The sequence below is a fragment of the Gasterosteus aculeatus genome, chromosome 10 (assembly GCF_964276395.1).
Source record: "Gasterosteus aculeatus chromosome 10, fGasAcu3.hap1.1, whole genome shotgun sequence".
NCBI classification, from domain to species: domain Eukaryota; kingdom Metazoa; phylum Chordata; class Actinopteri; order Perciformes; family Gasterosteidae; genus Gasterosteus; species Gasterosteus aculeatus.
Genome location: NC_135697.1, coordinates 1,217,022 through 1,241,010, shown reverse-complemented (window position 1 = coordinate 1,241,010; position 23,989 = coordinate 1,217,022). Strand labels below are relative to the sequence as shown.

The window sequence follows — 23,989 nt, the reverse complement described above, 5'->3', positions numbered from 1 at the left end:
CTGGGGCAACCACCACCAGATAAAACCACCATCCACAGAAGCCTGTGGGGAGGGAAAGCACAAATACTTTTGGAAAGGGTAATGTTGGTGTATGATCACAGTGAAAATTGATCATTGTGATGAAATTATTGTAAATGAACATACGTTGGAACACAAAAACATTTTCCTTCCACATCACAATCTAATAATTTAATGTGGGGTTTTTATGACTTTTTTTTCCCCCATTATGAGAACGTCAACTCCCTGTTTACCTTAGCGACCACTAGACTCCAAAGCAACCTCTCAATATCTTTGTTTCTTGTGCCTTTCTTTATTAGTTATGTAGAAATCAACACATTTTGGATAATATGTTTGAGAGGATTATTAGAACAACTTTTAGATGATTTCAACATGATTTTATTCTACTCATAACTGCAAACGTATGTTCTCAGGTTTGACAGCCTCATTTAACAGTAGTACTGTGCATTAGTGAACATGCCTTTCATTTCATTACACCCATGTTTAATGTAATAGTCAACAAATTAAATTAAATGGTTTCTTTTTAGTCCTGTACTGTGGCTAGTTGGGGTATGAATGGAGCCACAAACTAAATGATACACTACAAACATCAGTGGGACAAAGAAGGCTGAGGCATGGCTGGAGACTGTACAAAGTATTATATGCAGGATTCCTCTAAGGAAGGCCTCAAGTAGAAATGAGCTCCTTCAGCAAAATAAGTCTGACTATAAAGAAAAATCAAAATGAAAGAATGTTTATTTTTAACAAATCAGAGTAATAGCCACAAATTGAATGACATAAAATAATTTAATTGAATAGAGACCTAAAGTGTGTCGCCCAACTGTGTCTTCTAGGCTCAAGACCCCCTGCAGACCAGACCGTGGTCATCGAGGAGTTTCGCTACCTGTCCCAGAAGATATTTGTGTCTATATCGGTCTTTGCTGGGTTGGGAATCCTGCTGGGATTTGTCTGTCTCACCTTCAACGTCTACAACAGCAATGTCAGGTACGAAAAGGTCACTTTTACCAGACTGTTACGTTTCCTGCTAGGTAACGTAAACAAGACAAACGCGAGGGAAATAAAGAAACTATCAGACAACTGGATAATAATCAAGAATTTATTATTCTAAAATGAAATCCCCCAAAAGCTCAAAGTTGCATAGAAACAAGACAAAACAAACAGGCCTCCAGCAATAGGCCATAACGCATCCTCGGCCTCCCTCTTGGACGCTCACTTCGAGGCTGGTGGTATGAGTCACTGCTGGTGGCAGCCAAAACAGCAAATGCCTCCCCATGCACGAGCCCCTTGGTGATGTCATCCAAAGCGTTTTAATGGGGCCGGCTCTGATCGCGCACCCAATCAGGATGGACCATCAATTAAGCCTTCTGCTGGGGTGTCTGCAAAACACAGAAAGACTAAATATACACGGGCCACCAACAATGGTCAGGGACCGAACACAGAAATCAATATAGATCCAGATCAATATTTTATAAGAACAATAGCTTCAAATACTTATTCCATAGATTAAAATCTGGTGGAGTGACAAATCATACGTGCTTATGTACATTTTTCTCAGCGGAAGCAAGAGGCTAACAAACGAGACATCCAAATCACTAGCCAGTGCCAGACAGTGCTATGCGTATAATTTCTGTTATTTCTTTTTTAGCAAGATACGTGTTGCGGCCATTGCGCAGCACAGGCAATTTCAAAGCTTTCTGCGGAGGTTAGAACGCATTTTCTGCAGAGAATTTATTATTCCATTATTTTTTATTTCTTTCACTACGGTATGGTCTATTTGTGTATTTGTCGGTTAATGATCATGTATTTCTGCTTTTGTTCAAGGTACATTCAGAACTCTCAGCCCTACCTCAACAACATGACTGCAGTGGGTTGCATTATGGCTCTGGCTGCTGTCTTCCCTCTGGGCATTGATGGCCTTCATGTCCACAGGAGGCAGTTCCCAGTCATCTGCCAGGTACACTAACAGTTGGTCCAACTATAGAACTTTAAAATATGGACATATTCTCTCTGACGACAACCAAAGTTTTGTGAAGGCCTGTTGTGAAGCTCAAAGTGGGTGGCTCCAACAGTGGCCATCTTGACAGTGATGACACATTCTAATTCGAGGCAAATCCCAAAATCAGCAGAGGTAAAAGCCAAGGCAAACTATGACACTGTACGTACTAATTTGTTAGTAAGCGGCTCTTTTAAGAACCAGACACGTTATCATTCAGTAAACCTTGTTAATATTTTGTAGGAGCATGTCGTTGAACATTAAAATTAGCTGACACTACAATGTACTATATTCAGTGCAGTGATGGGATGTTTTAAAATGGAAAATATGGTTGCATGCGGTTTATTAAAAGTGCAAGGCGTTTCCTAGACCAACCTCAATAAAAAGGTACGAGAATCAGGAATCAGGAAACATTTATTGCCAAAATATGTCAAACATACAAGGAATTTGTCCTGGTGGTTGCTGCGTGACAGTAGACACAAAACAGACAATAGACAACAAGACAGCAGTGCACAAGTAATAAAATAAAATAAAATGCTAATGCAATGGGTTAGTAGAATAAGGCTATGGGTTAGTATAAAATAAGAGAATAAAGTTAAAGTTAAAAATTTAAAATATTTAAAAAGTTAAAAAATATTAAAAATAAAGTGCACTATTGAACAACTGATTAAGTGACGAATGACGACAAAGTAACGAGTGACGACAAAGTGAGAAATGACAGTTAAAGTGACATGTGCAGTATGAAGCAGAGTTACCGGTGGAATGTTATAGTCAGACAGACTGCCGACGGGAAGAAACTGTTCGTGTGGCGGGAGGTCTTAGTCTTGATGGACCTCAGCCTCCTGCCAGATGGAAGGGGCATTTACAACAGTTTTTATCCGGGGAGAGAGGGGTCGGCTACGATCTTTTTAGCTCGCTTCAGAGACCTGGAAGCGAACAAGTCCTGCAGGGACGGCAGATTGCAGCCGATCACCCTCTCTGCAGAGCGGATGACACGCTGCAGCCTGCCCTTGTCCTTGGCTGTGGCTGCAGCGTTACAGACGGTGATGGAGGAGCAGAGGATGGACTCGATGATGGCCGTGTAAAAGTGGACCATCATCGTCTTATTTATTTATTAAAAATATCGAATTTATTTAGCTGTCTCAGGAAGAAGAACCTCTGCTGAGCCTTCTTGGTGATGGAGCTGATGTTCAGCTCCCACTTGAGGTCCTGGGTGATGATGGAGCCCAGGAAACTGAAGGAATCCACAATAGTGACGGGGGAGTCACACAGGGTGATGGGGGAGTGTGGGGCTCTGTTCCTCCTGAAATCCACAACCATCTCCACTGTCTTTAGAGCGTTAAGCTCCAGGTTGTTCTGACTGCACCAGGACACCAGATGGTCAGACTCCCACTTGTAGGCGGACTCATCCCCACCAGAGATTAGTCCAATGAGAGTGGTGTTATCCGCAAACTTCAGGAGCTTGACGGACTGGTGGCTGGAGGTGCAGCTGTTGGTGTACAGGGAGAAGAGCAGAAGGTAAAGAATGCAGCCTTGGGAGGAACCGGTGCTGATGGTCCGAGAGGCTGAGACATGTTTCCCTAGCTTCACGTGCTGCTTCCTGTCAGAGAGGAAGTCTGTGATCCACTTGCAGGTGGAGACGGGCACGTGCAGCTGGGAGAGTTTGTCCTGCAGCAGAGACGGAATGATGGTGTTGAAGGCAGAGCTGAAGTCCACAAACAGGATCCTGGCATAGGTTCCTGGGGAGTCCAGATGCTGGAGGATGTAGTGGAGGGCCATGTTGACAGCATCGTCCACAGACCTGTTGGCTCTGTAGGCGAACTGCAGGGGGTCCAGGAGGGGTTCGGTGAGGGACTTCAGGTGGGTCAGGACCAAGGTTATTATAGTTTTGAATTTTTCACTAGTTTTTATTTTCTTCTTGTTTTCAATTTCAGTTTAGCTTTAATTAGTTTTTAAAGCGGGTTTGCTAGTTTAGTTTACTTTTTATGTTTTGAAAATGCTTATTTTTAGTTTAGTTTTTATTAGTTTCAGTATTAGTTTTAGTCTTTACCACAATGAATTATAGATACAAGCTATAATAGGTAATACAAACTCAACACAACATACCATTTTAAAAAATGTATTTAGGACAGATGAACAACCATCCCCAAAAGACAACTATGAAATATGTGTCAGTCAGTGTGTTTGTGTCATTAACCAGAAAAATTCCACTGGACACAATATCAACAACAGAACATAAAATGTAGATATGGGTACAAATATGTAAACAGTCTACACAAGATGCAATAGCCAATAGACTAAAGACACACGTGAGCAGCATGTACTAAACCCATTAATGAGCCACACATGACATTGCTTGGGAGCCGGGAGTCTCAGAGAGCTCAATCTGAAAAAAAAAAATCTAAAAGCCAATAAAAACTCTAGAGCAGCGATTCCCAAAGTGTGGCCGGCGAGAGGTCATTTACAATAAATAAATAGTAAATAATGAACAGTGAGACAGCTGGTCAGCACAGTGCTTCAGGGTGTGAGGGGAAACGGAGTCCGGGCCGGCTGCCTTACGGGGATTTTGTCTTTTAGCCAGTTAACGTCTCTCTCCAGAATAGAGAGGGTCGTTGCTGGTCGGGGAGGGGAAGGTGATATAGATGAAGAGGCGTGAAGCCCTGATGGGCTGGGGGAGGGTGGGGAGAGGGACTGGGGCAGGTTGGTGGAGCTGTGGGGGATGGGATCAGGACATTGTCTTTCGATTCTGCAGTAGAACTCATTCACCTCATCTTCCAGACGGAGGTCATTCATGGAGTGGGGGGGTTTTGGCTTGTAGTTAGTGAGGTGTTTGAGGCCTCTCCAAACCGAAGCAGAGTCACTGAGAACGGTTGTTGGAGTTTCTCAGAGTACAGTCGTTTAGCATCTCTCACCGCCTTGCTAAACTTGTATTTTGACTCTGTGTACAAGTCTTTGTCCCCACTCCTAAATGCCTGATCCTTCTGCAGGCGTAGTGTTCTGAGTTCCGCTGTGAACAGTCTGTGCAGTCAAAGCATGCCCGAAGATCCTCCAGCGCCTCACTGGTCCAGTTCTTGAATTTCCTCAGCACAGGTTTGCAGAGGTTTGCAGATGTATCGTACAGCTCGGGAGAACGCTCTCTGCAGGACGTCAGGGAGTATCCTAACGCTGATAGGCCCTCACAACTTCGACCTCGCAACTTCGCCCGAAATTGCATCGAGTTCGAAACAAAAAACACGTCGCTCAATCACAGATTTGAGTTGCTCCAATCTATTCTGTGAATAGAATTTATTTGTTATCCTGTGGCGCGAAGCACTGCGCACCACCATGAGGCTGTGAAAAGGGGTGAGGTATGGACCCAGATTCAGTACGACAGACAGCAGCTGTAGTTTTATTTTCCTCAATGCAACCAAACGTTTACAGAGTCACTGGGAAAAGACGTGGTCAGGGACAGTCTACCATCGGGTGGGTAGAAGGGTTCCGGTGGTAGGGTTCCTCGGTCCTGAAGGAAGGACCCTCATTGTCCACACCAGGAACCTGCTGGGTAGTCCTGGGTGCTGCTTGTGAAACCTTGCAACGAGTCGGGAGTCGCAGGTGACCGATCGTCTGATCTGTATGTGCCGATACATACTGGGATTAATCTCGATAATCCATCCAGAGAGGCGGGTAACTTCCCCTGATGCCGTGTCATCAGCTGGATGACAAGCCTCCAGGTCAAATTCTGCCCAATCTGCTATAGCTGGGTTTATTCTCCTCTAACAATCATGCCTAATCACAATATTTTGTGACATTTCAAATTTTTAGCGCATTGAAACAACTATTTTGTTCTAATAAGAAAATTTTTGGGGGATATTTTAGATACATCACTATTTAATGGTTGGCTGTGCTACTATTTATTTTGCTAATGTCAGTTTCACTCAACAGGGGAGTTGGGGTACTGATTGCTAGAGAAATCTAGAGGGTGATCAAGTTTAATATGGTAATGAAAATTGTGCATGTCAGAAATCTGTTTAGGAGTTAGAAATTAGAATTTTGACAGACTTAAACCAGAAATACCAGTGAACCCTTTTTCTGAACCAGTCCAGTACAACAGAATATATTGGTTATTGTTAGAATTGTGTTGTTGCTATATGATTTCATTTAAAACTTGTCATTATTACATCACTGTGAACTGCTTGCTACATTTAAAGTTAATTCCGCAGAAAGGAGATTAGCTCCAAAACAAATCCCTACCATAGGGAAAAACATCCTTAACTCCCTTAAATATTCTGTAGTTTCAAGACATCTTGCATCTAGACATCCACCATCACTGCTGCAGCACTAGCGAAGAGGTAACCTTCTCTATGGCTGGTTATCCTCATTTGAAGGTCATTTCTGAAATACTCAAACAGGGATTAATGATGATGAATTTGATTAATCTGATGTTTAAATTAATTATGAAATATTTAATTGGTTTTCTTCTCTGTTAGTTTCGCCTATGGCTGCTTGGTCTTGGTTTTAGCCTTGCTTACGGGAGCATGTTCACCAAGATCTGGTGGGTCCACACAGTCTTCACGAAAAAGGATGAAAAGAAGGACAAGAGCAAGGTAAACATGGTAGAGATTTAAAGCAATGCATTAAAAAAAAATTAAGTACAGCATTTGTGCCAAACCGAGGGGGTTGAACTTTGCTTTGCTTGCTAAAAAGATAACATTATTGGCAGTGGAGATGATGCCCCTTCAAGGGCAAACTTCACTGCCAATCATGTTATCTTTTTTCATTTACTCTGACCTGCTAGAGTTAGCCCAAATGGGATAGCTCAAAGCATATATCTGTTGTGTGGCCTAGCCAATGAACTCATTTATTATGTCCCGGTGTTAAAAAGGCTAGTTCTCCATCCTGTACCAATCTTACCGCTCATGTCTCCTCTCTGTAGAGTTAAAGGATACCTCAATCATGATCTCTTTGAGCGGACGCTCCTTGTGAGAGCAGCAATTTTCCCACCAGAAATAGATATAACTGATGATTTAGTTGGATGAAGGATTATTTTATCAAGGGCTGTGAAAACCATGCTGTGGTTGACACAAGGGGAATTTATATTTCTGTAACAACTACATGTTTTTTCTAAATCAGTAATGGATAGACAAAAAAGGTTGACAGTGACGAGTGTGGAGTAAATATCTTGTTTGCAACAAATATCTGACGAAGGGAGACCAAAGACCAGAATTGTTATCAGCTTTATGGAACGCAGCTGTGGATAATTACAGATAACTTCAAGCCAGGAGAATAATGCCCGACACAAGACAATACAGACAGACTCAAAAGTGTGTGTGGGGGAGGGAAAGAAAGCCCCTTTGGCTACTTAGGTTTTCCCCTTCAATTTTCAGAAGGCCAGAAGTGAGTAGTGTAAGTGAAGACAATTTTAAGGAGGTTCAATAAAGGTTCAGCAATTTTGCTGCTTTTCATTCACACATCTTATTCAATTTACTTCATTTTCAGGTTCTCGTTTTACCAGAGCATTAACATGGTTTTGTTCTTACAATCGTAGTATTAAATGTACATGTAGCCCTGTGTGATCTGTACTTGTCATGACACATGTAATATAATCTATATTGACACGTTCCATATAGAGCAGGCCTAGATAGGTTTGTCACAATACTAAAATTATGATTTTGATACAATATTGATAGTATCCTTATACCAGAAATACAATTCCAGAAATATTATAAATATACTAGTACTGTAATAAATAAAACATCTGTATAGTCCTTTTTTACCAGCTGGTTCCTGCCCAGCTTTTTGTACACTTAAATGGCATTAATATTAGTATTAGCCTACAACCAGATTAATGAAAACAACATGGTACCATCATAGCGTTGATTATACAGTGCTATCTAATGTAAGGAAAGGCAAGGCTATTTTTATTCATTTTATCAGCAAGGCAAAATAAGTGCTTCACATAAAACCATTAAAACCATCCAAACAAAGATAGGAGATTTGAAACTGTTAAGCACATTGATTGAAATAAATATTCAAATTTGCAGTGTAGTTTAGAGTACAAAAAATCCAAAATAGTACTAGTATTACTACGAAATAATTAAAAGGCAGCAGCAAACAAAAGTATTTCATCTAGATTTAAAAGGAGCTGAGGCACTCAGCAGACCTGCAGCTTTCTGCGAAAATATGAGCGCTGCATCTACATGTTTAGTTTTGACTCAAGGAATACCCCTGTACCCGCGCGGTGGTAGTCTTGTGCTGCGTCGTTGCCGTGTCCGGAATACCGCACGCCCCTAGCCAGCTCCGTTCTACCAGCCCTGACGAGGAAGAGACATTTTCTTAAAATCGCGCCGGTCTCATACCGCGCCCATCTCCTGCTTCAGGTCCCGCATAGCTACGTCCCTTTCAAGGGCATGCAAACATGCTCGTAGTATCGCCGGCACTTCCTGGTCTCTGGTCTCCCGGCCCGCCGCGTCCTTGTTGTCGTTGTCCTTTCCTGGCTTCTTCTGCAGCGGCTATTAACGATTGCCTTGGCCAATCACAGTCCCGCAATCAGTCCCATCCTTTCAGATCACAGCTGTCCAACTCCGGGTCAATCATCTCCAGTCCCTTCCGGTTCTTTTACATTTACCCATTGCATACACGCCAATTACATTTACAATGGTCACCACACCCGTACGTGACATTACTTCTAAGCTAATAATTCAGAAGGAGCAATTACTAATGGAATCTTTACCTGAATGTCAGATGCACTACGCAACCCTCCTCCATGCCTAAATGCATTGCAACTTAACATTCAAATCCAACGTTAATTGAAAAAGTGTGAAATACAAAATACAAAATACAAAATAAATACATGTTTCTCAGAGATACTAAGCTTTTAAAGTTCCACTTTGAGGAGCAGGGAGCGGTTTTCACAGAATCTTTAATCCTGAAAACATGAAAGGAACAGCTTTATTTATATAGAGTCAGGCAGTTATTACTCCTCGTCCAATACAGCCACTTTGTCTTTTTTCCTGCCATGGCCTAGTGCTTTGAGGACTGACTTAATTGTCTTCAGTTAGTGATGGATCATTGTTTTGTAAACCAGCTTATGCTAGTCTTATAGCTTAATAAATCCCTACCGCTCAAATTTCTGATCTCTTGTCATGCTCCAGCAGTGAACACCATATCTGTTTCTTCCACCAGCACCTGGAACCATGGAAACTCTATACTACTCTAGGCGTTCTGCTCGCAATCGACATCCTGTCTCTTATCATCTGGCAGATTGTGGATCCCTTACATGTCACAGTAGAGGTATGACCAATCCATTAATTGTTATTTATTTGTAAGTGGGGAAAAAAACTATTTAACGTTCCTTCATAAATGCAATGACCCTGCAAGAAGAACTAAGTCTACAAGCTTAAAGTATTTGAATGGCGAGAATGCAATGGATGTCGTGTGTACAGATCGAACAACGTAAAATATGTATATTACATTCAATACCTACAACAAAAATTATTCAAATATTGAATATTTAGAGTAGTAAGCCACGTATAAGGCAGGACCACAGTAGGAACAACCACCATAGACTATAGCCACATTTGTAACCACTATCTTAACTGTCAATCCTAAAATGATGCTGGATAGTATAATGAAAACGTATGTGCTAATAATGCATAGTTAAATCCTTGTAGCCAACCTACTCCCACCCTCCCCCCCCTTTCATGTAGTACTACAATGTGATTGTAAAAGTAACTACACAGTGGTGTACAGGTAAATTGGATATTGGTGGGCCCTTAAAGTTGGGCCCTGAGACCCAGGTTGTCTAATCTATCTCAGGGTAAAGTCAGCTCCCAGGGTTTTTTCCTGATATAGGCCTAAACTATTTCTGACCATGAGTAGCTGTGACATGAGTTTGGAGCTCAAGTATATAACTGCAGGTGTATTGCTATTTAATCAAGGAAGCTCAGTGCCGAGTCATCGTACATTCACACCGGACGCGTCGCCAGTGTTTTGCGCCACAGGATTGCATACAAACTATGCACAGACGCAATGCCGCTGGACGGAAGCGAACCTGCGATTGAGCAGCGTGTTTCTCCCGTCGATTTCACATCAAATGCAGAAAATGCAAAAAGTTAAAGAATATAGTAGGGTAATTGTACTGTTAGACACACTGGTATAACATTACTAAATATTAATATAAACTGTTCTCCCAGTTTTTACTTTGCCTGAACACAAGTACTTTACTTGCACTTCTGTTTTCGAGTTGTGCTTTTGGGTTTAAGTACCTGTAATCCTTACAGACTTCCATCAATTTATCAACGTTTATGGGTTTTGACATGAATGTTTAGGGTGTCCCAAAAACAGGAGGACTCAAATGCAGCTGTCATCTTAACCAAATGTTTAAAGTGAGATTAAAAAAAAATGCGTTGTGAATGTGTCGCATCACCTTGAGCGCCGCAGGACTCTCGGGATAGATTTGTCAATTTGCGTGTATTGCGTATTTGAGCCAGACGCGACAGGGGGGTGGTTTATCACCCTGAAACAGATCAACTTTCCGCCATTGCTTTTTCCTTGCATCAACCGCGACTCTGTACTTGTCATAGCGACTCTACTTGTTGTGGAAGCTTTACTCACGTCCGATCAAACAGTCATGTTTTTGTACTAAATAGTATCCGTAGGCGCAGACAGCTCAGCGAACTTCACCGACAGACTGCGTCTGGATGATTGCCACTTCCAGCAGTAAATGGGGCTAGCCGTTAGCCCGGATTGGGCACCGGACTTCACATCATACTTCCATGCAGAGGGAACTGTCCCATGGAGAGACATCATATGCTCAAGCACTACCACATGGCTCTTTTAAGACACACACACACACACACACACACACGTTATCGTCCTTGAGCAAACGTCCTTTATATTACTTAATATTTAGTAACGTTATACCAGTGTATCGTTTAACAATACAATTACCCTACACTTTATTGTACTATATTCAGCACAGTGATGGGATGTTGTAAAAAGGCACATATGGTTGTATGCGGTTTGTTAAAAACGCGCGATCTTGCCTGGACAGATCGCAATAAATACAATAAAATATGTGTCGTACAGTCTGGGGCCACAGGACGAAAAAAATGGACTTTCAGACTTCCCGCCGTGTGGCTTAACAAAAGACTCCTCTAGAGTACTAATCCAGAGTAGAGTATGTGTACTTTCGACTCAATGTAGATGTAGCCTGGTATCTCCATTTTTATTGGCCTTACAGGGCGTTAATTTCACTTCAGGCAAATTTCACATAATTTGAAGGTTTTTTTTGAGTTATATTGATTTCTCTTTTCAATAATCACATATAAACATATTGTCCAGATAAACAAAGTAGTTAACACTTATGGTTGTGCCTTTTTCAGAACCAGGGAAATACAAAATAAAACTCCACAATGTGACAATGTAATATTAAAGCAGTTGGGATTTGGCAGGATGTATTTGGAGATAAAGTATGAAAACTAATAGAATTCTTAATATCCAACTATTAAAACATGCAAAGTGGAACTGTGGAGCTATGGAGTAGCGACGGTGTGCTGGGAACTGCAGCCTGCTTCCACTGTGTGGGATGGGTTAAAATGCAATGAAAGTCGCTTTGGATAAAAGATTCAGCTAAATGACATGTGATGTAATCACAGAACAATGCTCCTTAAATAGTTACATTCTGTGTGTGTACACACAGAAATGGGCATGTCATGGTGCAGGAAAAAACACAGGTGGCTTTATACATCGCCCTCATCATGTTTAGAGAGAGAGAGAGACAGAGAGCGCTACCCCTCCCCGTCGGTCGGTCCCCCCGCAGCGACTACTCCCCCTCCCCCCCATGCTATTTTGACGTGTTTATTATCAGTTAGACCTTCTTGACCGGTCTGCGGAATAATTGAGACGAAAATGGTAAAAAGAAGAAAAAAAAAGGTTGGGGACCACCAACTGCAATAGTAGGGTTTAAAATCAAACTTGTGACAGCAATAGTGACAAGTAATGCATGTTAATGGAAATAAATCCGAACACATTCAGGAGACAACGAAATAACAAACACGTTTGTTTTGGATCAGAGCAGCAACTGATTTAACACATGAGACTCCAGGATTAATCTTAGCCTGCCCTGGAGCAAAGCTAAATTCATTCATACATTTTACAGATAGACCTTGTGGTTGTAGAGATAGAGCCTTTTTACTATGCGTTTGCAAATTCAAGGAATAGAGGCCTAAAGACAGGCTATGGTTAAACAATGAAGTATTGTTGTTCTTCACCTGTGTGTATGTATGCAGAAATTCACCAAAGAAGCCCCCAAAGGAGACCTAGATGTTTTGATCCAGCCTTTACTGGAGCACTGCAGCTCAGAAAAGATGAACACATGGCTGGGTGAGAAGAAATCTGTGTAATTTATATAAGTTGGAGGTGTGTGCAGGAATTTGGCTTTTTTAAGATTTAAAACGTACTGTGAGAACTCTGAACCCTCTTTATATACACTTTTGTTTAGCAGTTTAGTACTAACAGCTCCAACTTTTCTCACAGCTGCCCTTCTGTTTCCTTACTGCAGGTGTGGTCTATGGTTACAAAGGTTTACTGCTGCTGCTTGGCATCTTCCTGGCCTATGAGACCAAGTCCATCTCCACAGAGAAGATCAATGACCATCGAGCGGTGGGCATGGCCATCTACAATGTTGCTGTGAGTTCAGTTAGTTGGAGTGTGTTTTTGTAATTGTGTGTGGGTAGGTGTTTGCATTAATTTGCCAAAGAGTATGACCTAAAAGATGCACTTAAAAAGGTTACAGTCTTCAGTAAACCAACATGTAGGAAAATTATGTATACATTGTCATGCAGTAAAAAAAAAAATTATATATATATAAAATATTTGTGAAAACACAGGTAAAATATTTTAAATCAACTTATTTGATACAACGTATTTAAATAAAAAGAAAATGTAAATTCAAATATAAAAGCTGAGCTATTTGCCACTGCCCGGGGATTAAGGTTTTAACTCCCACAATCATAACATTTCTAACAAGCCAGATAACATTTCTTCTATCAGGGACGGCATAAACAGTCAGCAGTCTTATGTCCGCCCACAAATTCTGTCATTGATTGAGAAGCATGATGACACCTTCCCCAAGTCAATAGTCAAGTCAAGTCATTTTATTTTGTATAGCCCAAAATCGCAAATTACAAAATTTGCCTCAGAGGGCTTTACAGTCTGTACACATACAACATCCTCTGCCCCGAAACCCTCCATCGCCACAGGAAAAATTCCCCAAAAAATGAAAAAAAACCTTACGAGAGGGAAAAAAGGGAAGAAACCTTAGGGAGAACGTCAGAGGAGGGATCCCACTCCCGGGATGGACAGACTACAATGGATGCCATGTGTACAGAATGAACAATGTATAATACATGCAATTCCTATGACAGAAATGATTCAAGTAATTGTGAGTAGTAAGCCAGGCGCACAGCAGGACCACTGCAGGGGCAACCACCATCAGATAGAACCACCATCCACAGAATCCTGTGGGGAGGGAGAGCAGAGATTTTAGGAGAGGGTAATGTCGGTTTATGAGTAAAGTAATATGATTAATATCTAAAATAATGATGATGATGGCAGCAGCAGGCGTCAGCATGGCCACGGTAGGTGTCAGGACCAGGGTCCCGAAGGAACCACGATCTACGGAGACCTGATAGGGGAGAAAGCACACACAAAAAAAAACTCCCCGAAAGAAGCTGAATTAGTCATGTGCATTAATAAAACTTGAATTATGGTAGAACGAGAGCGTGAGAGAGGAGCTTGGTGTGTCCTAAGAATTCCCCCGGCATTCTAAGCCTATAGCAGCTTAACTAAGGGCTGGTCCGGACTAACCTGAGCCAGCCCTAACTATAGGCAGAATCAAAGAGGAACGTTTTAAGTTTTACTTTAAAAGAGCTGACCGAATCTGCCCCCCGGACTGAAAGTGGAACCTGGTTCCACAAAAGAGGAGCTTGATAACTGAAGGCTCTGGCCCCCAGCCTACTTTTTAAAACCATAGGAACAACAAGTAACCCAGCATCTATGGAGCACAGTTGCCTTGTAGGGCAATAAGGTGTTACAAGCTCTTGAAGATACAACGGTGCCTCACCAGCAAGTGCCTTGTAGGTGAGGAGAAGTACCTTAAAATCTATTCTTGATTTAACAGGGAGCCAGTGCAGAGAAGTTAATACAGGAGTGATATGATCCCTTTTCTTAGTTCTTGTTAATACACGTGCTGCAGCATTCTGAATCAACTGGAGAGGCTTAAGAGATTTATAAGAGCAGCCTGATAACAAAGAATTACAGTAGTCCAGTCTGGAAGTGACAAAGGCATGAACTAATTTTTCTGCATCACTTTGAGACAGGAAGTTCCTGATTTTTGATATGTTACGTAGATGAAAATAGGCAGTCCTTGAAGTCTTCTTTATGTGCGAGTTGAAGGTCATATCCTGGTCGAAGAGAACTCCCAGATTCCTGACTGTGCTGCTGGGTACCAGAGCAATTCCATCCATAAAAACTGTATCACGTGACAGCTGGCTTCGAAGGCGCTCTGGGCCTATCAGGATAACTTCCGTTTTTTCTGAGTTTAGCATCAGGAAGTTGCCGGTCATCCAAGTTTTGATGTCTCCAAGACATTCTTGAAGTCTAACTAACTGGTCCGTCTCTTCTGGCTTGATCGACAGATACAGTTGAGTATCGTCTGCATAACAATGGAAGTTTATGCGGTGTTTCCCGATAAGATCGCCCAAAGGAAGCATATAGAGGGTAAATAAAATCGGTCCAAGTACAGAACCTTGTGGGACTCAGTGACCAACATTGGTGGTCTTTGAGGATTCACCGTTTACAAGCACAAACTGGGATCGGTCCGATAGGTAGGATTTAAACCAGCTGAGTGCAGTTCCTTTGATACCAATTAAATGTTCTAGTCTCTGCAACAGGATACAATGGTCTATGGTATCAAATGCGGCACTGAGGTCCAGCAAGACAAGAAAAGAGATGAGTCCTTGGTCCGATGCAAGTAGAAGATCATTCGTAATTTTCACCAGTGCGGTTTCTGTACTGTGATGCACTCGAAATCCTGACTGTAAATCCTCGAACAAAGCATTGTTTTGTAGAAAGTCACATAATTGATTTGCGACGGATTTCTCAAGGATCTTAGAGAGGAAGGGAAGATTAGAGATAGGTCTGTAGTTAGCCAACACCTCTGGAGCAAGAGTAGGTTTCTTAAGAAGAGGTTTAATTGAAGGACTGTGGTACATGTCCTGTCAACAAAGACAGATTCATAATATCTAATAAGGATGTGCTAACTAAAGGAAAAACTTCCTTAAGCAGTTTGGTCGGAATCGGATCCAAGAGACAAGTAGAAGATTTAGACTTTGAAAATAAAGAAGTCAGTTGATCAAGGTTGATGGAAGAGAAGGCATCCAAACAGGCATCAGGGCCCACTGCTGCATCCAAGGTTCCTACATCGGAGGACAGGTCGGCACTGGTTGAAGGCAGGAGACCATCAATTTTCTCTTTGATAGTCAGAATCTTATCATTGAAGAAGTTCATGAAGTCGTTACTAGTGAGGTCCAAAGGAATACACGGCTCGACAGAGCTGTGACTCTCTGTCAGTCAGGCTACAGTGCTGAAGAGAAACCTGGAGTTGTTTTTATTTTTCTCTATTAATGATGAGTAATAAGATGCTCTTGCGTTACGGAGAGCCTTCTTATACGTTTTAAGGCTGTCTTGCCAAACTAGCCTAGATCCTTCTGATTTGGTGGAACGGCATAATCGTTCAAGCTTCCGCACAGTTTGCTTTAGGTTCCGTGTTTGAGGGTTATACCACGGAGCAGACTTCCTTCTTGTTGCTATTCTTCTTTCCAGAGGAGCAATAGCATCCAGCGCCACTCTCAAAGAGCCTGTAGCAGTATCGACAAAATTATCGATCTGGGACGGACTGAGGATCTCACAGGAGTCTTCTTGTATCTTGAGGCAGGGCACTGAACTTGGAGCAGAAGGAATGGCTTCTTTAAATAAGGCTTCTTTAAATAAGGCTACAGCGGTATCCGATAAGCGTCGACTGTAGAAACCTTTGGTAGGAGGAGGTGGTTCTGATAGTAGAAATTCAAAGGTTATCAGACAATGGTCCGACAGGAGAGGGTTCTGTGGAAAAATTGTTAAATGTTCAATCTCAATCCCATACACAAGAACCAAGTCGAGAGTGTGGTTAAAACAGTGAGTTGGTTTATTTACACACTGACAGAAACCAATTGAATCTAACAATGAAAGGAATGCAGTACTAAGGCTGTCGTTGTCGACATCCACATGAATGTTAAAGTCACCCACAATAATTACCTTGTCCGTTTTAAGGACCAAACTCGTTAAGAACTGTGAAAATTCAGAAAGAAATTCTGAATAAGGACCTGGGGCCCTGTACACTATTACAAAGAGAACCGGCTGGATTATTTTCCAGGTCGGTTGCGAAAGACTGAAAACCAGGCTTTCAAATGAGTTATAATCCACCTTAGGTTTAAAGTTTATTAAAAGGCAGGAGTCATAAATAGCTGCCACTCCACCCCCTCGGCCTGTGCCTCGGGGAATATGAGTATTAACATGACTCGGAGGAGTCGCTTCATTTAAACAAATATTCCCCATTCAACAACCACGTTTCAGTAAGACAAAATACATCAACATGGTGATCTGATATTAGTTCATTTACCAAAACAGCTTTAGATGACAGAGATCTGATATTCAAAAGACCCCCTTTAATTCTCCTATTTTGTTGCACTATTGCATTATTAGTTTTAACTTTAATTAAGTTATTTACTACAACTCCTCGGTTGTTTGCCCCACGGACACACTTATCTAAGTTAAAGGTAGACAAGGTCTCTATAGGGTTCATTATGCTGAGTGACTGCTCAGATTGAAGCGCAGAGAAGTGTGTAAGACTGCGACTCTGCTCCCTGGTCTGAACTCTGGGTCATGGATTAAGTCCACTAAGAAACTGGGTCAGGTTCTTAGAAAGAAGTTCAGCTCCGTCCAAAGTGGGATGGATGCCGTCCCTCCTAATCAGACCAGGCTCTCCCCAAAACGTCTTCCAGTGATCAACGAAGCCCACATTATTTACTGGGCACCACCTCGACAACCAGCGGCGGAATGACGACATGCGGCTGTACATGTCGTCACTTGTCAAGTTTGGGAGGGGGCCAGAGAAAACTACGGTGTCCGACATTGTTTTAGCGTATGTACACACCGATTCCACATTAACTTTAGTGACCTCCGAGCAACGTAATCGGGAGTCATTACCGCCGACGTGTATTACAATCTTACTGTATTTACGTTTATCCTTAGCCAGCAGTTTAAGATAAGACTCAATGTCGCCCGCTCTGGCCCCCGGTATACATGTAACTATGGTCCCTGGTTTCGCTAACTTCACGTTCCTCAGAATGGAGCTACCTATCACCAGAGTTGGCTTCTCAGCGGGTGTGTCGCCGAGTGGGGAGAAGCGGTTTGAAACGTGAAGTGGTTGGTGGTTAACCGTGTGCTTCGATTTAGACTTATGCTTACTCCGGACAGTCACCCAGCCTCCCGGCTGCTCGGGGGTTGCCGGGGGACGGCTAGCAGGAGCGAACGCTACGTCTATGTGGCCCGCACCGGCTACGGGGGTAGGCTGGGTAACTACAGCGGCTAACGACTGAGCTTCCATGGTGCGGAGCCGTGATTCTAGCTCACTAAGCCTCGCCTCCAATTTATCAAATATACTACACTTCTTACATGTACCATTATCCGTAAGGGAGGCAGAGGAATAGCTAAACATGTGACACACCGAGCAAGAAAGAGCAGGAGAGGTAGGGAGGGAAGACATCACCAGGTTAGCTGCTAAGCTAATGCTAACGCTAATAGAAGTAACGTTGACGCTAAACAACGTCCAAGCAACTATTCGATGGAGCGAAAATTTGCTAGGCGGTGAGGCGTTTAACAGCGCCTCACATAGATAAGAATTCACTGTTTGTGATGAAAAATATCACGCTACAGTCAACTCAGTATAGCTAGAGCTGTGAAAAGTTCGATGACATCAAACACGCTGGCAACAGGAAGTGACGCAACACGCTTACCGTCACCGCCGCCGTGTGTCCTCCAATCAATCAATCGGGTTAACACCACCTCCTGTGACCAATAATTTGTCTGTATGTGAGTCAATGACTAACAGACTTTCAAAATAAAAAAAAGTTACAAACAAGGCAAAGAAAGAATACAGTTCTGCTTTGTCTGCACTGATTGGAGTGTTTTTGAAGTACAACCAGAAAATAAACTCACTAATGAGGGAAATAAAAGGCAGCTAAGAAGAGCTGCATGGAGATGCTGAAAAAAAACAAGTGTTTAAAGTTCCCACATCAGTGTGGAGGGGCGTGCAAGAACTCAAACTGCGAAGTGAATGTGAGTCAGCTTTTTCCCTCGACTAAGACAACATGTTGACTTCCTGCCAGAAAGTCTGTGCTGACCAGCTGGCCCTCATCTTGCTCTTATATTTAACCAATCACTGAAGCGGAAATCACTGAAGCTGTGTGTCCCCTCCTGCTTCAAATACGCCACCATCAAGAAATCAGAAATTCTCCCTCACAGGATTAAATGCCTACAGGCCCTGACGTCTGTGTTCATGAAATCCTTTGTGAGGCTGGTGTTGACTCACCTGAAGATCATCACAAGGATCCCCTACCGGTAGACAGGTCGATGGACTGGTCGATCAGCCCCAGCGCTCCTCAGGGATGTGTGCTCTTCCCACCGCTCTGCTCCCTCCACACAAAGACTTCACCGCTGAAAAAACAACAGACATCAGCGTCATCCGGAACGGTGACGAGTCTCCGTACAGACTGGTGGTTGTCAAGCTAGTCCTCTGGATCAAAACAACCTGGAGCTGAATAAGCTCAAAACGGTGCACTGTAACCAATTCCTGTAAAAATACAAGACATTATAGACAGTAATACAGTGGGGAGAACAAGTGTATCAAATACTTGTTCTTCCCACTGTATACGGTTCATTGTAAATACAGCAAATTTGACGCCTTAGAAAATATTTTTTACAACATGTTACAGTCTAAACTGCAGTATACTACAGTATTTATTCCTTTTTAAGTTAACACTAAATCTACCCATTACCGACGTCATATAAATCACATTGCATCAAGTGTCTACTTCTTATTTATCACATTCCATGTAAAGAATCCTAAAAATCCTTAAAACAAAACTTTATTCCCGGTCGTATTTATAGAGGTTTATCCTCTGACCAAGGCGCAATAATTTACCCGACCAGCTGTGTACCCCCGCTGCAAAAGGTAACCTAAATCAAATACAAACAAGGCAGCCCATCCAAAATCGGGGAAAAAACAGCTGTATGCAAACGGAACACATATCCCAATCAAACCATAAATGTCCAGCAGTTCAAAATTAAGTTTAAGTTTAGTTATAACAAGCAAGTCAATAAGTGCAAATTAACAATGTGTTTTTATTGTTATCATAGCTGATCAGTGTTCAGGTACCTTTCAATATTGATTTAGGTTTAGAATGAAATTATTTTGGTCTATAGTATGGGGTCGTTGTGGCGCAGGGGTTAGAGAAGGTGTGCTGGGAAGCACAAGGTTGTTGGTTCGATACCAGGCTGCCCCACGTTCCATGTCGAAGTGTCCCTGAGCAAGACACCTAACCCCTAATTGCTCCCCGGGCAAAAGTGTGAAAAAGCCATGGGTTTAAAGTGTAATGTAAGTCGCTTTGGATAAAAGCGTCTGCTAAATGACCTGTTATAGTGGTTACAGAATGTTCTGCCTGTTGACTTACAGGCTCAGAGTGACTTGACAAATGCCATTTTCTATAATAAAATAACTAAAGTTGTTTCTTTCCACTGTTTATCTCAGGTGCTCTGTATGATAACAGCTCCTGTCACCATGATCCTGTCCTCTCAGCAAGATGCCTCCTTTGCCTTCGCCTCCTTGGCCATCGTCTTCTCAGTCTACATCACGCTGGTGGTTCTGTTCATCCCGAAGGTAAACGCAAAGCCTTTCGTCTTATCATATCCTGCCTGTAGATTAAATGGAATGCCCTTCACTCTGCTTTGCTTTCACCACCATGGTTGTGTGCAATCATTTCATCTTACCCATCTTTTGACAGTCTAATTCATGTTGTATTCAATTTTATCACAGCTCATATTCTTTTGGTTGTTTTTACCCCACCAAATGTTGACCCTTGTTGCACAGATTTGCACCCGTCATTTAGCTGACGCTTCTAAAGCGATATTCAATAAGTGGATTTCAACCATGAAGATACAAACCCAGAACAAGAAACAAGAAAGTGCAATTTCATCAAAAGAGCCGATGGTAAAGAGAAAGGGGCCAGTAGGCTGGTCCTTACTGGCTTTACCTTTGACAAATGAAAGATAGGATGGATTAATCACCTTTGAGATGGGGAAGGGGCTGATGAACCGCGGCGCCCACTTACAAGTGGAAGATCCTGGGTGGACAACCAGACCTTCTGTCCTGCACAGTTGCGAGGAGCTAGCGTGCAGTGATTGTTGACTGTCCTCACTGAAGTAGTGCCGCTCAAGCTTCCAGGTGAGGTGACACCTACACACCAGTGCTCATGCGGATGGAACTGTAACTCACCCTCCAGGTCCGAAAACGAGGGTGGTAGGTACATGTAGACAACCTGAAAGGACCTATAGTAGAGGGAGGCAGTGAAGGTGAAAAACATGGGCACAGACCAGACAGCTGGCCACAATTCTCCCGTGTCCCCCTCCAGTGATGGCCATCAGAACGGCTGTTTGTCTACCCCTTGGTCCCTCGCAGCAGAGTCGACTGCCCCAGGGAAGACTGCCCCCCACTACAGGACTTGGAAACTTGGCACAAGTCTCTGAATGCCCCAGCTATTAGGAAGGAGACAGGATGGAAATGGGGTCTGTTGATTATTCCATTCTGTAGCCCATTCCCGAATCCTCTGAGAGGTTGGTGATTGCGTTATTCGCGAATATATTAAGCGAATATTCGCTTTAAAAAAAACATATTCAAATATAGTTGAATATCTGGTTGCGCATTAGGCACGTCAATAACAGGACAAATTAATACGAGACATAACTACTTGTATGGGTCTTTTATTTAAGTTTAAACATATTTAACAACATATTACCCACACAAAAATAAGTAAATGAACTAATGGCCATGACTTCAGACCTCTCACTCGCACACACGCGCTCTTTCTTTCACTCTCTCGCACCGTCGCGCTCTCTGTGCATAGTGGTTTAAATGAACAACAACAATAAACAAATGCTGAGTGCTGATCAAGAGTTTTGTGCAAGCAGTTTAAGGTCGCGATTCTTGTCCCAAATATGGCAAGCTTCATTCAGTGATTGAAACTGAAAGTTTTACAGTACCGACATTGAACGCGTCGAGCGATCTGTGTTGTAAACACAGAACTTTTCCTTGGCATGAAATGGCAAATAACCAAACCAGTGCATGAAGCTGTTGTTGTAGCCTAGTAGCCTATTTTATTCATGCAATATAGTTAGTACAGGCGCGCATCCACCCGCAAAGCAGACAGTTGTGCCACTGCTGCCGCTGCTTCTTTTTTTTTACATTCGAATATTTATTTTCACATTCGAATGTGAAAGATAGTTAACTATTTGAATATAGAATATTCGTTGACGGTCCTGTTTTGAACACCACACTGGATCATTTGGTGGGGTAGGACCGGGGCTGGAGGTTAAAGATTGGCAAGCATATGTTATACATCCACATTGGAGATTGATTTTAGAGATTATTTTCATCTTTTTTTAATTTCACAGCCAATTGAAGAAATACATCAATATTACATCAAATCAAATAACTTTGATTTTTGAGATTCACCTGAAAAAATTGTCACAAACAGTGTCATAGTTTGGGAAGGAACCCAAAAACAGACCGGGATTCAGAATGGTGGTGGATGGTGGGTTTCGGAAATATCGGAAATATAAACAGTATCACTAGATTCAGTGCTATCTGCTGATGCTGTTTGATGTGTTTTTTGCCATGCTACGTCCCTGGGGTAAGAGATTAGAAGGTTTAAAAGAAGGTGACGTTATATTCTGCCACAAAAAAACAGGCAACTAAGGTAATTCCTTCAATCATACAACCATCAACAATGTAAAATAGCGCCCATTTTGTGATGTGGCCACCAATCTGGTGGAGGGATTAGCAGCCCCACAACTTGGGCCCCTTGTGATGCCACACAGAGTACATTGGTATAGTGGTGTGTTTGCACAACTGAATGTATTGTGTGATCCTGTCCCTCACACCGTTCATGTCCTTCCCATGTGTTCCACATAGCACATCCCAGTACGTTGACGCAAAGCAGTCCTGCAGGAAACATATTCATATTCAGGAAACGCTGTTAAGTTAATTTAATCAGGTTGTCTCATGTCTATGATTTCCTGTTTTATTTTGAAAGTTAACCTTCCTCTTGTTTCAGGCAACTTGCTTCTTCCCCTTGTGTGCAAGTCCTATTGTCTGCCCTGCCCCTGATTGTTGTTTCCAACTGTGCCCTTACCCTCTGTGTATATATTGTCTGCTCTCCCTTGGCCCTGTGCCAGTTCGTCTTGACCTGTGTGATAGAGAACCCGCGTTTACCCATGCCCTTTGGCATTGACAGGTTTTTGTTCTTTGTTCAGGCTCGATTTCTGTTTTACTCTCTTTTTTTTTCCAGTCTAGCTTTTATTTTCTAGATCATTTTTCTTTCTAAGGTTTAGTATAGGGTTAGTATAGGGTTTTCCTATCCGAGAGCGATTTTCATTTTTGGCCTTTTGTAATAAACTTCCATTTTGCAACTGGAGTTGTGGATTTGGATTCAGGTTCATTGTCCGGTTGTGACATTTAGCCTCCTGTCTCCACCTCTTCACAGTCATGGTGGTTACATGCTACCTCTTCAAAATAGGAAAATGCTTTGGTATTAACCGGACCAAGTTGTAATCAGACATACTAGGTGGGGGAGGAGGGCACTGGCACTGTTAGTTTGCTAATGCTACCATTAGCAAATCAGTAGGTCAACGTTGTAGTGTTTCATGTGTGGGCAGTTAACATGATAACTGGCTAAATTTGGCATTGCTCTATTTTGCGTGGTGTCATTTAAGTCACCAGTAATTGCCAAAAATGGACCTGAATGTTGAATCTGCGGTCCAGACATAGTGGAGGGGATGGTTTTCACTGCTTCCTCTGCGTCAGCTGATGGAGGAACGGATGTAGGAACAGCAATGGAGGATGAAAACTCCCTCTGTAAATAATAATTTTGTATCCTTGTCGCTAAAGTTTCAATGAAAAAACACTGTAAAAAGGAGATTCAATGACTCAAACGTAGTTTAAACCCTGCTTTATCTATTGAAGCAGGGGAATATAGTCAAACTGTCGTGCTGTCCAAGGGCGTTATGTCTTGTCTAAAACATGCTGAAATTGGCTTGTCATTATTAATTAAATTAAACAGTTAATACAATATATAAAAGTTCATTACATTCAAGTACAACTGTCCTTGAACATGAAGTGGGAAAAAAACTGAAGGGTCGATGAAATTGCATGTTGAAAAAAAGTTGTCCAATCCTACACTTACATTACCGCTAAAAATGTAAGTTCTTATGCAGGTAATGACCTGCATCGGAATATACGGGGTAAAATTCAGCAACTGGTAAATTCCTGACAATAGAAAGATCTATGATCTCTGATCTATAGAAAGGATAACATATGGATTTTTTATAGATGCGGCGCCTGATCACTCGGGGTGAGTGGCAGTCCGATGCCCAGGAGACCACAAAGACCGTCTCGTCCACCAATAACAATGACGAAGAAAAGTCCAGACACCTGGAGAGAGAGAACAGGGAGCTGCAGAAGATCATTGAGGAGGTCAGTCGGGTCTTTTCTCTTGTTATTATAGTTTACTTTGGATGCACTGTGTGGAGGCAGACATTTTGAAAACAATTAAAAACCCGGAGAAA

The 23,989-nt window shown here is 42.3% G+C and overlaps 2 protein-coding genes across 4 annotated transcripts in view; one reads left to right on the top strand and one right to left on the bottom strand.

Moving 5' to 3' along the window:
- Positions 1–23,989, top strand: part of gabbr1b (gamma-aminobutyric acid (GABA) B receptor, 1b) — an 87,719-nt gene that overhangs the window by 62,427 nt on the left and 1,303 nt on the right. For 2 of the 3 annotated variants that reach the window (XM_040187859.2, XM_078081281.1), the window contains 8 exons: positions 852–1,002; positions 1,840–1,972; positions 6,478–6,594; positions 9,173–9,280; positions 12,280–12,373; positions 12,552–12,679; positions 19,899–20,027; positions 23,754–23,897. In XM_040187859.2, the coding sequence (XP_040043793.2) occupies positions 852–1,002; positions 1,840–1,972; positions 6,478–6,594; positions 9,173–9,280; positions 12,280–12,373; positions 12,552–12,679; positions 19,899–20,027; positions 23,754–23,897 (1,004 nt within the window). The remainder of the gene's footprint in view (positions 1–851; positions 1,003–1,839; positions 1,973–6,477; positions 6,595–9,172; positions 9,281–12,279; positions 12,374–12,551; positions 12,680–19,898; positions 20,028–23,753; positions 23,898–23,989) is intronic. The other variant, XM_078081282.1, reaches the window with a different exon arrangement.
- Positions 13,132–18,131, bottom strand: LOC144383612 (uncharacterized). The gene has a single exon (XM_078081883.1). The coding sequence runs from the start codon at positions 16,643–16,645 to the stop codon at positions 15,623–15,625; it is 1,023 nt and encodes a 340-aa protein (XP_077938009.1). The 5' UTR covers positions 16,646–18,131; the 3' UTR covers positions 13,132–15,622.